General features: G+C 51.1%; 1 protein-coding gene across 1 annotated transcript in view; it reads left to right on the top strand.

The window, feature by feature from the left end:
- The window catches only part of LOC135532627 (HEAT repeat-containing protein 6-like), a 47,164-nt gene that overhangs the window by 9,583 nt on the left and 22,798 nt on the right, over window positions 1–14,783 (top strand). Inside the window, exons 3-9 of the mRNA XM_064960095.1 lie at window positions 2,624–2,764; window positions 2,839–2,954; window positions 3,909–4,023; window positions 8,062–8,163; window positions 8,937–9,077; window positions 13,572–13,795; window positions 13,883–14,057. Of these exons, the coding sequence (XP_064816167.1) occupies window positions 2,624–2,764; window positions 2,839–2,954; window positions 3,909–4,023; window positions 8,062–8,163; window positions 8,937–9,077; window positions 13,572–13,795; window positions 13,883–14,057 (1,014 nt within the window). The remainder of the gene's footprint in view (window positions 1–2,623; window positions 2,765–2,838; window positions 2,955–3,908; window positions 4,024–8,061; window positions 8,164–8,936; window positions 9,078–13,571; window positions 13,796–13,882; window positions 14,058–14,783) is intronic.

Below are 14,783 nucleotides of genomic sequence, written 5' to 3'. Positions count from 1 at the left end.
CCACACACCACCTACTCAACCAGCTACATGTATCCCCCACACACCACCTACTCAACCAGCTACATGTATCCCCCCACACACCACCTACTCAACCAGCTACATGTATCCCCCCACACACCACCTACATGTATCCCCCCACACACCACCTACTCAACCAGCTACATGTATCCCCCCACACACCACCTACTCAACCAGCTACATGTATCCCCCCACACACCACCTACTCAACCAGCTACATGTATCCCCCCACACACCACCTACTCAACCAGCTACATGTATCCCCCCACACACCACCTACTCAACCAGCTACATGTATCCCCCCAAACACCACCTACTCAACCAGCTACATGTATCCCCCCACACACCACCTACTCAACCAGCTACATGTATCCCCCCACACACCACCTACTCAACCAGCTACATGTATCCCCCCACACACCACCTACTCAACCAGCTACATGTATCCCCCCACACACCACCTACTCAACCAGCTACATGTATCCCCCCACACACCACCTACATGTATCCCCCCACACACCCTAGCTACAGGTATCCCCCCACACCACCACCTACTCAACCAGCTACATGTATCCCCCCACACACCACCTACTCAACCAGCTACATGTATCCCCCCACACACCACCTACTCAACCAGCTACAGGTATCCCCCAACACACCACCTACTCAACCAGCTACAGGTATCCCCCCACACACCACCTACTCAACCAGCTACAGGTATCCCCCCACACACCACCTACTCAACCAGCTACATGTATCCCCCAACACACCACCTACTCAACCAGCTACAGGTATCCCCCCACACACCACCTACTCAACCAGCTACAGGTATCCCCCCACACACCACCTACTCAACCAGCTACATGTATCCCCCCACACACCACCTACTCAACCAGCTACATGTATCCCCCCACACACCACCTACTCAACCAGCTACAGGTATCCCCCCACACACCACCTACTCAACCAGCTACATGTATCCCCCACACACCACCTACTCAACCAGCTACATGTATCCCCCCACACACCACCTACTCAACCAGCTACATGTATCCCCCCCACACACCACCTACTCAACCAGCTACATGTATCCCCCCACACACCACCTACTCAACCAGCTACATGTATCCCCCCACACACCACCTACATGTATCCCCCCACACACCACCTACTCAACCAGCTACAGGTATCCCCCCACACACCACCTACTCAACCAGCTACATGTATCCCCCCACACACCACCTACTCAACCAGCTACATGTATCCCCCCACACACCACCTACTCAACCAGCTACATGTATCCCCCCACACACCACCTCAACCAGCTACATGTATCCCCCCACACACCACCTACATGTATCCCCCCACACACCACCTACTCAACCAGCTACAGGTATCCCCCCACACACCACCTACTCAACCAGCTACATGTATCCCCCCACACACCACCTACTCAACCAGCTACATGTATCCCCCCACACACCACCTACTCAACCAGCTACATGTATCCCCCCACACACCACCTACTCAACCAGCTACATGTATCCCCCCACACACCACCTACTCAACCAGCTACATGTATCCCCCCACACACCACCTACTCAACCAGCTACATGTATCCCCCCACACACCACCTACTCAACCAGCTACAGGTATCCCCCAACACACCACCTACTCAACCAGCTACAGGTATCCCCCAACACACCACCTACTCAACCAGCTACAGGTATCCCCCCACACACCACCTACTCAACCAGCTACAGGTATCCCCCCACACACCACCTACTCAACCAGCTACATGTATCCCCCAACACACCACCTACTCAACCAGCTACAGGTATCCCCCCACACACCACCTACTCAACCAGCTACAGGTATCCCCCCACACACCACCTACTCAACCAGCTACATGTATCCCCCCACACACCACCTACTCAACCAGCTACATGTATCCCCCCAAACACCACCTACTCAACCAGCTACAGGTATCCCCCCACACACCACCTACTCAACCAGCTACATGTATCCCCCACACACCACCTACTCAACCAGCTACATGTATCCCCCCACACACCACCTACTCAACCAGCTACATGTATCCCCCCACACACCACCTACTCAACCAGCTACATCCCCCCCAGCTACATGTATCCCCACACACCACCTACATGTATCCCCCCACACACCACCTACTCAACCAGCTACAGGTATCCCCCCACACACCACCTACTCAACCAGCTACATGTATCCCCCCACACACCACCTACTCAACCAGCTACATGTATCCCCCCACACACCACCTACTCAACCAGCTACATGTATCCCCCCACACACCACCTACTCAACCAGCTACATGTATCCCCCCACACACCACCTACTCAACCAGCTACATGTATCCCCCCACACACCACCTACATGTATCCCCCCACACACCACCTACTCAACCAGATACAGGTATCCCCCCACACACCACCTACTCAACCAGCTACATGTATCCCCCCACACACCACCTACTGAACCAGCTACATGTATCCCCCCACACACCACCTACTCAACCAGCTACATGTATCCCCTCACCCTACTCTCTGTAACCGTATGTGTGTAGGTGATAGTGGACGAGCAGACGCTGGATGTGTGTGTGTGTTACGTGGTCCGTGCGCTGGCAGTGTGTAGCCTCTGGACTCACAGTGAGGTGCTGCAGGCGTTATCTACTCTGATCTATGGAAACGGACCTCGCTGCAACCGGGTAGGTAGGTTGGGGGGGTGAGGGTGAGGTATGTGTGTGAGGGATGTGTGACGAGCATGCTCTCTCTGTTGCAGCATCTGATTGAGTTGCTAGGTGATGGTGGAGTCCTGCGTATCTATAGCGACCCGTCTCAGCCAGACATGGAGCTGCGCCGTGCAGCTCTCACCTGCATGGCTAATCTCTGTCTGGGGTAGGACTCACACATACCAAACCACACCATAACATACCACACCATAAAGCACACCACATCGCACACCACACCACACCATACCACACCCCACCACACCATACCACACCCCACCACTCCATACCATACCATACCCCACCATACCATACCCCACCATACCATATTTTACCATATCCCACCACACAATACACCACCCCACCATACCACACCATACCCCACCCCACCATACCACATCATACCACACCATACCACACCATGCCATACCACACCATGCCCCACCACACCATACCCACCATACCCCACCACACCATACCACACCATACCCCAGCACACCCCACCACACCACATCGTACACCATACCACACCCCACCACACCATACCCCACCATACCCCACCATACCACACCATACCCCACCACACCACACCATACCACACCATACCCCACCCCACCATACCATACCACACCCCACCATACCCCACCCCACCATACCACACCACATCACACCACATCGTACACCATACCACACCCCACCACACCATACCACACCCCACCATACCACACCACATCACACCACATCGTACACCATACCACACCCCACCACACCATACCATACCACACCCCACCATACCACACCATACCACACCCCACCACACCATACCGCACCCCACCATACCACACCATACCACACCCCACCATACCACACCATACCACACCCCACCAAATCGCACCACATCGCACACCATCCCACACCCCACCATACCACACCATACCCCACCATACCACACCCCACCACACCATACCCCACCACACCATACCACACCATACCCCACCATACCACACCCCACCACACCATACCCCACCATACCATACCACATCATACCCCTCCATACAATACATACCACACATATCTCTCTGTTTGCTGGCGTTGTACACTGTTTTGACTGTTTAATGTGTAGTGTTCCAGGCCAGGCGTCCCTTGAAGACCCGTACAGGACTGTGTGTTTCAGAGTCTTCCTGCAGACGCTCCAGTCACCCAAACCCCCGGACGCTGAAGAACTACTCTACTGCACGGTACACACAGACACCACACTAGGGAACCGGGTTAATGAGATTTACATAGTATTCCCGGCCAAACCTGCGCTGATGGACACCAAGTCTGAGCCAAATCTCATAGTCTTCATGTGGTTGAAAAGTGTCAACACTGAACAACTATATTACAATCCATGTAAAGTGTTGGTCCAATGTTATATGAACTGAGATAAAAGATCCCAGAAATGTTCCATACTCATCATTCTGAAGCTGATCTGCGTGCTCGTCATCCTCACCAGGGTCTTGATCTGACTGCAGTTCTGTGTCGTAACTGACTAGAGTTGGTAAATGCTCTTCGATGGCCATTGGCACACTGGATAATTAATCCCGATTTCACTGTACCAGGCAGACGGCGTGTATGGCATCGTGGGCAAGCGGTTTGCTCTTCACAATGCTGGCATCGGAGTACCCCATGGTGGGGTTATGGGCAGGCATAAAGCTACGGACACCAAACACAATTTCATTTTATCTATGGTAATTCGAATGCACAGAGATACTGTGATGAGATCCTGAGGCCCATTGTCGTGCCATTGATCCACCGCCATCACCTGATGTTTCAGCCTGATAATGCTCGGCCCCATGTCACAAGGCTCTGTACACAATTCTTGGAAGCTCTACATGTCCCAGTTCTTCCATGGTGTGCATACTCACCAGATATGTCACCCATTGAGCATGTTTGGGATGCTCTGGATTTATGTGTACGACATCGTGTTCCAGTTCCCGCCAATATCCAGCATCTTCACACAGTCATTGAAGAGGAGTGGGTCAACATTCCCCAGGCCACAATCGACAGCTCTATGTGAAGGGGATGTGTCACACTGCATAAGGAAAATGAGTGGTCACACCAGATACTGACTGGTTTTCTGATCCACCCCCTTCCTTTTTTTTAAGGTATCTGTGACCAACAGATGCATATCTCTGTTGCTAGTCATGTGAAATCCATAGATTAGGGCCTAATTCAGTTATTTACATTGACTGACTTTCTCCTGTTTGAACTGTATCTCAGTGAAGTCATTGAAATTGTAGCTTGTTGTGTTTTTATATTTTTGTTTAGCGTGAATTGCGTGGCACAATTTTTCCTTCAGGCTCGCCGAAGAGTGAGATATTGAGATAATGGATGCGAGCCCCAGTATTAAAGCAAGGAATCTTTCTTAGGGTGGGCTCTATGGTTGTCAATTGGGTGTGATTTCACTTTGCCTCATGTGAATAGGATTGGTATTTGACTCACCATAGTAGAGATACCGATTTGAAAGGGAACCACTCCCGCTTCCCTGTGAGAAACTGGTGAATTATACTGCACAGAAATATATGAAGGAGCGTTAGGAAGGATGAGGAAACAGTAGAGGTAGGCAGGCTAATACACATGGTTTATTATGAGGTATATATGCATCAGAGTAATTATACTCATGTAAAATAGGCTTTATTATATTTCTACATTTAAATCTAAGTGGCTAGCCTGTAGTTGTAACTTCGTAGGCTTCATCAAATCAAATTGTATTAGTCACCTGCTCTGAATACAACCGGTGTAGATCTTACATTGAAATGCTTACTTACGAGCCCCTAACCAACAATGCAGTTAAAAAACAAGTAATTAAAGAGCAGCAGTAAAATAACATGCGAGACTATATACAGGGGGGTACCGGTACAGAGTCAATGTGCGGGGGCACAGAGTCCATGTGTGAGGTAGTATGTACATGTAGGTATAGTTATTACAGTGACTATGCATAGATGATAACAACAGAGAGTAGCAGCGGTGTAAAGGGTAGGGTGGGGTGGGCAATGCAAATAGTCTGTGTAGACATTTTACTAGATGTTCAGGAGTCTTATGGCTTGGGGGTAGAATCTGTTTAGATGCCTCTTGGACCTTGACTTGGCTCTCCGGTACCGCTTGCCGTGCGGTAGCAGAGAGAACAGTCTGACTGGGGTGGCTGGAGTCTTTGACCATTTTTAGGACCTTCCTACTTATGTGTGTATATATATTTTTTAAATTACACATCAGACATTTTTGCTTAACTTGTTTTTGCTTTGTTATGTGGTATTGTGTTTAGAGTAGAATAAGGCTGTATCGGAACAACATGTGGAAAAAGGCAAAGGGTCTGAATACTTTCCCAAGGCACTTTATATGCTTTAGAATGACACTTCCTGTTTTGGTGTATTGGTCACATGCGCCGAATACAACAGGTGTAGACATTACAGTGAAATGCTGAATACAACAGGTGTAGTAGACCTTACAGTGAAATGCTGAATACAACAGGTGTAGTAGACCTTACAGTGAAATGCTGAATACAATAGGTGTAGATCTTACAGTGAAATGCTGAATACAATAGGTGTAGATCTTACAGTGAAATGCTGAATACAATAGGTGTAGATCTTACAGTGAAATGCTGAATACAATAGGTGTAGATCTTACAGTGAAATGCTGAATACAATAGGTGTAGATCTTACAGTGAAATGCTGAATACAATAGGTGTAGATCTTACAGTGAAATGCTGAATACAATAGGTGTAGATCTTACAGTGAAATGCTGAATACAATAGGTGTAGATCTTATAGTGAAATGCTGAATACAATAGGTGTAGATCTTACAGTGAAATGCTGAATACAATGGGTGTAGATCTTACAGTGAAATGCTGAATACAATAGGTGTAGACATTAGTGAAATGCTGAATACAATAGGTGTAGACATTACAGTGAAATGCTGAATACAATAGGTGTAGACATTACAGTGAAATGCTGAATACAATAGGTGTAGACATTACAGTGAAATGCTGAATACAATAGGTGTAGACATTAGTGAAATGCTGAATACAATAGGTGTAGACATTAGTGAAATGCTGAATACAATAGGTGTAGACATTAGTGAAATGCTTACTTACGAGCTTGTTCCCAACAGTGCAGAGTTAATTTATCTAATATTTGTATTACTTTTTAACAATGGAATAGTGAAACAATAGTCAATGTGCAGGGGGACCAGGGAGTTGAGGTGATACAGTATGTACGTGTAGGCAGGGGGACCAGGTCGGTCCAGGGAGCAGTGAAGGTGTTAGGGTTTCACTAACTCTGTGTGTGTAGGTGGTCCAGGGAGCAGTGAAGGGGTTAGGGTTCCACTAACTCTGTGTGTGTAGGTGGTCCAGGGAGCAGTGAAGGGGTTAGGGTTCCACTAACTCTGTGTGTGTAGGTGGTCCAGGGAGCAGTGAAGGGGTTAGGGTTCCACTAACTCTGTGTGTAGGTGGTCCAGGGAGCAGTGAAGGGGTTAGGGTTCCACTAACTCTGTGTGTGTAGGTGGTCCAGGGAGCAGTGAAGGGGTTAGGGTTCCACTAACTCTGTGTGTGTAGGTGGTCCAGGGAGCAGTGAAGGGGTTAGGGTTCCACTAACTCTGTGTGTAGGTGGTCCAGGGAGCAGTGAAGGGGTTAGGGTTCCACTAACTCTGTGTGTGTAGGTGATCCAGGGAGCAGTGAAGGGGTTAGGGTTCCACTAACTCTGTGTGTAGGTGGTCCAGGGAGCAGTGAAGGGGTTAGGGTTCCACTAACTCTGTGTGTGTAGGTGGTCCAGGGAGCAGTGAAGGGGTTAGGGTTCCACTAACTCTGTGTGTGTAGGTGGTCCAGGGAGCAGTGAAGGGGTTAGGGTTCCACTAACTCTGTGTGTGTAGGTGGTCCAGGGAGCAGTGACGGGGTTAGGGTTCCACTAACTCTGTGTGTGTAGGTGGTCCAGGGAGCAGTGAAGGGGTTAGGGTTCCACTAACTCTGTGTGTGTGTAGGTGGTCCAGGGAGCAGTGAAGGGGTTAGGGTTCCACTAACTCTGTGTGTGTAGGTGGTCCAGGGAGCAGTGACGGGGTTAGGGTTCCACTAACTCTGTGTGTGTAGGTGGTCCAGGGAGCAGTGAAGGGGTTAGGGTTCCACTAACTCTGTGTGTGTAGGTGATCCAGGGAGCAGTGAAGGGGTTAGGGTTCCACTAACTCTGTGTGTGTGCGTGTGTGTGTGTGTGTGTGTGTGCGTGTGTGCGTGTGCGTGTGTGTGTGTAGGTGATCCAAGGAGCAGTGAAGGGCCTCCAGTCCTCTCTGTGTGGAGGGAAGTGGAGGTTTGGTGGACAGGAGGAACTGGGAACTCTATTGGCAGTTCTCAAGGTACACATCTACTGTATTTACACTGGGTCAAATATACACTGGGTCAAATAAATCAAATATACACTGGGTCAAATATACACTGGGTCAAATATATACTGGGTCAAATAAATCAAATATACACTGGGTCAAATATACACTGGGTCAAATATATACTGGGTCAAATAAATCAAATATACACTGGGTCAAATAAATCAAATATACACTGGGTCAAATATACACTGGGTCAAATAAATCAAATATACACTGGGTCAAATATACACTGGGTCAAATATATACTGGGTCAAATAAATCAAATATACACTGGGTCAAATAAATCAAATATACACTGGGTCAAATATATACTGGGTCAGATACATCACATATACACTGGGTCAAATATACACTGGGTCAAATAAATCAAATATACACTGGGTCAGATAAATCAAATATACACTGGGTCAAATGTATACTGGGTCAGATAAATCAAATATACACTGGGCCAGATAAATCAAATATACACTGGGTCAAATATACACTGGGTCAAATATACACTGGGTCAAATAAATCAAATATACATGGGGTCAAATATACACACGGGGTCAAACTGGAGGGTACTGGATTTGTGTTGATTTGTGTTTATTTCATAGACTTTCTTGCTTATCTTTATCAAGGCTGAAACTGTATGTTGATTGAATTTATTTGATTATAAAGAGAAACGATACATAAAGTATTGTTGATAAAATGTCCGTAGTTTGGTTGAAAGTGTCTCCATACAGGTGTTGATGTGTCCACAGAGGCTCATGTTCCAAGGTTGTCCAGGAGTGTGTGTGGAGTGGCCGTCGGTGCTGTACCCCGCTCCCCTGCCTCAGTACGAAACCTGCAGTACCCCCAAACCTCCCGAACCTCCACAGAACCCCCCCACCCAGACCTCAGGGGTAAGAGACTGTGTCTGATTTATACCAGAGGGCCCGATGGGAACTGTCAGAGGTCCACATTTTCATCTTGGAGGGCAGGATCACAACTGGTTTCCATCCTTTGACCCAGCAAAGAAGATTTAAAATAATTTATATCCCCCTCGCCTTTCTCCCCTCTTTCCCCTTCTCTCTGTCTCTCCTCTTTCTCCCCTCTCCCCCTTCTCTCTGTCTCTCCTCTTTCTCCCCTCTTCCCCCTTCACTCTGTCTCTCCTCTTTCTCCCCTCTTCCCCCTTCACTCTGTCTCTCCTCTTTCTCCCCTCTCCCCCTTCACTCTGTCTCTCCTCTTTCTCCCCTCTCCCCCTTCACTCTGTCTCTCCTCTTTCTCCCCTCTTTCGCCTTCTCTCTGTCTCTCCTCTTTCTCCCCTCTCCCCCCTTCTCTCTGTCTCTCCTCTTTCTCCCCTCTTCCCCCTTCACTCTGTCTCTCCTCTTTCTCCCCTCTTCCCCCTTCACTCTGTCTCTCCTCTTTCTCCCCTCTCCCCCCTTCACTCTGTCTCTCCTCTTTCTCCCCTCTCCCCCCTTCACTCTGTCTCTCCTCTTTCTCCCCTCTTCCCCCTTCTCTCTGTTTCTCCTCTTTCTCCCCTCTCCCCCTTCTCTCTGTTTCTCCTCTTTCTCCCCTCTTTCGCCTTCTCTCTGTCTCTCCTCTTTCTCCCCTCTCCCCCTTCTCTCTGTCTCTCCTCTTTCTCCCCTCTCCCCCTTCTCTCTGTCTATCCTCTTTCTCCCCTCTCCCCCTTCTCTCTGTTTCTCCTCTTTCTCCCCTCTTCGCCTTCTCTCTGTCTCTCCTCTTTCTCCCTCTCCCCCTTCTCTCTGTCTCTCCTCTTTCTCCCCTCTCCCCCTTCTCTCTGTCTATCCTCTTTCTCCCCTCTCCCCCTTCTCTCTGTCTCTCCTCTTTCTCCCCTCCCCCTTCTCTCTGTCTCTCCTCTTTCTCCCCTCTTCCCCCTTCTCTCTGTCTCTCCTCTTTCTCCCCTCTCCCCCTTCTCTCTCTCTCCTCTTTCTCCCCTCTTTCGCCTTCTCTCTGTCTCTCCTCTTTCTCCCCTCTCCCCCTTCTCTCTGTCTCTCCTCTTTCTCCCCTCTCCCCCCTTCTCTGTCTCTCCTCTTTCTCCCCTCTCCCCCTTCTCCCTGTCTCTCCTCTTTCTCCCCTCTCCCCCTTCTCTCTGTCTCTCCTCTTTCTCCCCTCTCCCCCTTCTCTCTGTCTCTCCTCTTTCTCCCCTCTCCCCCTTCTCTCTGTCTCTCCTCTTTCTCCCCTCTCCCCCTTCTCTCTGTCTCTCCTCTTTCTCCCCTCTTTCGCCTTCTCTCTGTCTCTCCTCTTTCTCCCCTCTCCCCCTTCTCTCTGTCTCTCCTCTTTCTCCCCTCTCCCCCCTTCTCTCTGTCTCTCCTCTTTCTCCCCTCTCCCCCCTTCTCTGTCTCTCCTCTTTCTCCCCTCTCCCCCTTCTCTCTGTCTCTCCTCTTTCTCCCCTCTCCCCCTTCTCTCTGTCTCTCCTCTTTCTCCCCTCTTTCGCCTTCTCTCTGTCTCTCCTCTTTCTCCCCTCTTTCGCCTTCTCTCTGTCTCTCCTCTTTCTCCCCTCTCCCCCCTTCTCCCTGTCTCTCCTCTTTCTCCCCTCTTCCCCCTTCTCTCTGTCTCTCCTCTTTCTCCCTCTTTCGCCTTCTCTCTGTCTCTCCTCTTTCTCCCCTCTCCCCCTTCTCTCTGTCTCTCCTCTTTCTCCCCTCTCCCCCCTTCACTCTGTCTCTCCTCTTTCTCCCCTCTTCCCCTTCTCTCTGTCTCTCCTCTTTCTCCCCTCTCCCCCTTCTCTCTGTCTCTCCTCTTTCTCCCCTCTTTCGCCTTCTCTCTGTCTCTCCTCTTTCTCCCCTCTTTCGCCTTCTCTCTGTCTCTCCTCTTTCTCCCCTCTTTCGCCTTCTCCCTGTCTCTCCTCTTTCTCCCCTCTTTCGCCTTCTCTCTGTCTCTCCTCTTTCTCCCCTCTCCCCCTTCTCTCTGTTTCTCCTCTTTCTCCCCTCTCCCCCTTCTCTCTGTCTCTCCTCTTTCTCCCCTCTTTCGCCTTCTCTCTGTCTCTCCTCTTTCTCCCCTCTCCCCCTTCTCTCTGTCTCTCCTCTTTCTCCCCTCTCCCCCTTCTCTCTGTCTCTCCTCTTTCCCCCCTCTCCCCCTTCTCTGTCTCTCCTCTTTCTCCCCTCTCCCCCTTCTCTCTGTCTCTCCTCTTTCTCCCCTCTCCCCCTTCTCTCTGTCTCTCCTCTTTCTCCCCTCTCCCCCTTCTCTCTGTCTCTCCTCTTTCTCCCCTCTTTCGCCTTCTCTCTGTCTCTCCTCTTTCTCCCCTCTCCCCCTTCTCTCTGTCTCTCCTCTTTCTCCCCTCTTTCGCCTTCTCTCTGTCTCTCCTCTTTCTCCCCTCTTTCGCCTTCTCTCTGTCTCTCCTCTTTCTCCCCTCTCCCCCTTCTCTCTGTCTCTCCTCTTTCTCCCCTCTTTCGCCTTCTCTCTGTCTCTCCTCTTTCTCCCCTCTTTCGCCTTCTCTCTGTCTCTCCTCTTTCTCCCCTCTTTCGCCTTCTCCCTGTCTCTCCTCTTTCTCCCTCTTTCGCCTTCTCTCTGTCTCTCCTCTTTCTCCCCTCTCCCCCTTCTCTCTGTTTCTCCTCTTTCTCCCCTCTCCCCCTTCTCTCTGTCTCTCCTCTTTCTCCCTCTTTCGCCTTCTCTCTGTCTCTCCTCTTTCTCCCCTCTCCCCCTTCTCTCTGTCTCTCCTCTTTCTCCCCTCTTTCCCCTTCTCTCTGTCTCTCCCTCTTTCTCCCTCTTTCGCCTTCTCTCTGTCTCTCCTCTTTCTCCCCTCTCCCCCTTCTCTCTGTCTCTCCTCTTTCTCCCCTCTTTCGCCTTCTCTCTGTCTCCCCTCTTTCTCCCCTCTTTCGCCTTCTCTCTGTCTCTCCTCTTTCTCCCCTCTCCCCCTTCTCTCTGTCTCTCCTCTTTCTCCCCTCTCCCCCCTTCTCTCTGTCTCTCCTCTTTCTCCCCTCTCCCCTCTTCCCCCTTCTCTCTGTCTCTCCTCTTTCTCCCCTCTTTCGCCTTCTCTCTGTCTCTCCTCTTTCTCCCCTATTTCGCCTTCTCTCTGTCTCTCCTCTTTCTCCCCTCTTCCCCCTTCTCTCTGTCTCTCCTCTTTCTCCCCTCTCCCCCTTCTCTCTGTCTCTCCTCTTTCTCCCCTCTTCCCCCTTCTCTCTGTCTCTCCTCTTTCTCCCCTCTTCCCCCTTCTCTCTGTCTCTCCTCTTTCTCCCCTCTTTCGCCTTCTCTCTGTCTCTCCTCTTTCTCCCCTCTTTCGCCTTCTCTCTGTCTCTCCTCTTTCTCCCCTCTTTCGCCTTCTCTCTGTCTCTCCTCTTTCTCCCCTCTTCCCCTTCTCTCTGTCTCTCCTCTTTCTCCCCTCTCCCCCCTACTCTCTGTCTCTCCTCTTTCTCCCCTCTCCCCCTTCTCTCTGTCTCTCCTCTTTCTCCCCTCTTTCGCCTTCTCTCTGTCTCTCCTCTTTCTCCCCTCTCCCCCTTCTCTCTGTCTCTCCTCTTTCTCCCCTCTTTCGCCTTCTCTCTGTCTCTCCTCTTTCTCCCCTCTCCCCCTTCTCTCTGTCTCTCCTCTTTCTCCCCTCTCCCCCTTCTCTCTGTCTATCCTCTTTCTCCCCTCTCCCCCTTCTCTCTGTTTCTCCTCTTTCTCCCCTCTTTCGCCTTCTCTCTGTCTCTCCTCTTTCTCCCCTCTTCCCCCTTCTCTCTGTTTCTCCTCTTTCTCCCCTCTTTCGCCTTCTCTCTGTCTCTCCTCTTTCTCCCCTCTCCCCCTTCTCTCTGTCTCTCCTCTTTCTCCCCTCTTCCCCCTTCTCTCTGTCTCTCCTCTTTCTCCCCTCTCCCCCCTTCTCTCTGTCTCTCCTCTTTCTCCCTCTTCCCCCTTCTCTCTCTCTCCTCTTTCTCCCCTCTTTCCCCTTCTCTCTGTCTCTCCTCTTTCTCCCCTCTCCCCCTTCTCCCTGTCTCTCCTCTTTCTCCCCTCTCCCCCCTACTCTCTGTCTCTCCTCTTTCTCCCCTCTTCCCCCTTCTCTCTGTCTCTCCTCTTTCTCCCCTCTTACCCCTTCTCTCTGTCTCTCCTCTTTCTCCCCTCTCCCCCCTTCTCTGTCTCTCCTCTTTCTCCTACTCTCCCCCCTTCTCTGTCTCTCCTCTTTCTCCCCTCCCCCTTCTCTCTGTCTCTCCTCTCCCCCCTTCTCTCTGTCTCTCCTCTTTCTCCCCTCTCCCCCTTCTCTCTGTCTCTCCTCTTTCTCCCCTCTCCCCCTTCTCTCTGTCTCTCCTCTTTCTCCCCTCTCCCCCCTTCTCTCTGTCTCTCCTCTTTCTCCGCTCTCCCCCCTTCTCTGTCTCTCCTCTTTCTCCCCTCCCCCTTCTCTCTGTCTCTCCTCTTTCTCCTACTCTCCCCCCTTCTCTCTCTCTCCTCTTTCTCCTACTCTCCCCCCTTCTCTTTCTTTCTCTCTGTAGAATAAGAAGAAGAAGTCTCGAGGACGGGGGAGGAAAGGAGGAGGGGAGGATGAGGAGAGAGAGGCAGAACCCAGGCTCCAGAGAGGAGGAAGAGGAGGGGAGGCCTGGTCTAAGACCTCGGTACTTCCTTCTCCAGGCGTTCCGTCTCTCTATCCGTTATGGAAGAGGAGCAGTTCTGATTCAGAGTTCTCTGATCCTGAGGGAGCAGCTCACAGTAAACTGAGGTAATGCATTGTCCTGTTCTCTCTCTCTCTCTGTGTGTGTGTGTGTGTGTGGTAATATATGTGTGTGTGTGTGTTCTCTCCCACCAGGTTGTTCCATGGCAGGGTGCGGCAGGGTGTGTTGCTGTGTCTCCTAGCCGTGGTGAAGGCAGTTGAAAAGAGGACGCTGTATGGCTATTGGTCGTCGTTCATACCGGATGCTCCCATTGGTGGACCTCCTCCGCTCACACTGCTCACTGTAGTACTGAAGGACCCCTCACCCAAGGTAGGTACACACACCTGAAAAGTAACCCTGGTCTCTCCCTCCAGATGTGTGTTTGTGTGAGGCTGGTCTCTCTCCCTCCAGGTGTGTGTGAGATGCTGGTCTCTCTCCCTCCAGGTGTGTGTTTGTGAGACGCTGGTCTCTCTCTGTCCAGGTGTGTGTTTGTGAGACGCTGGTCTCTCTCCCGCCAGGTGTGTGTTTTTGAGACGCTGGTCTCTCTCCCTCCAGGTGTGTGTTTTTGAGACCGCTGGTCTCTCTCCCTCGAGGTGTGTGTGAGACGCTGGTCTCTCTCCCTCCAGGTGTGTGTGAGACGCTGGTCTCTCTCCCTCCAGGTGTGTGTGAGACGCTGGTCTCTCTCCCTCCAGGTGTGTGTGAGACGCTGGTCTCTCTCCCTCCAGGTGTGTGTGAGACGCTGGTCTCTCTCCCTCCAGGTGTGTGTGAGACGCTGGTCTCTCTCCCTCCAGGTGTGTGTGAGACGCTGGTCTCTCTCCCTCCAGGTGTGTGTGTGAGACGCTGGTCTCTCTCCTTCTAGGTGTGTGTCTGGGACGCTGGTCTCTCTTCCTCTAGGTGTGTGTGAGACGCTGGTCTCTCTCCCTCGAGGTGTGTGTGAGACGCTGGTCTCTCTCCCTCCAGGTGTGTGTGAGACGCTGGTCTCTCTCCCTCTAGGTGTGTGTGTGTGTGAGACGCTGGTCTCTCTCCCTCCAGGTGTGTGTGTGAGACGCTGGACTC

This window comes from Oncorhynchus masou, unplaced genomic scaffold (assembly GCF_036934945.1).
Source record: "Oncorhynchus masou masou isolate Uvic2021 unplaced genomic scaffold, UVic_Omas_1.1 unplaced_scaffold_1951, whole genome shotgun sequence".
Taxonomy (NCBI): Eukaryota; Metazoa; Chordata; class Actinopteri; order Salmoniformes; family Salmonidae; genus Oncorhynchus; species Oncorhynchus masou.
The sequence above is the reverse complement of the archived record's forward strand: the minus strand, read 5'-3'. Positions and strand labels throughout refer to the sequence as shown.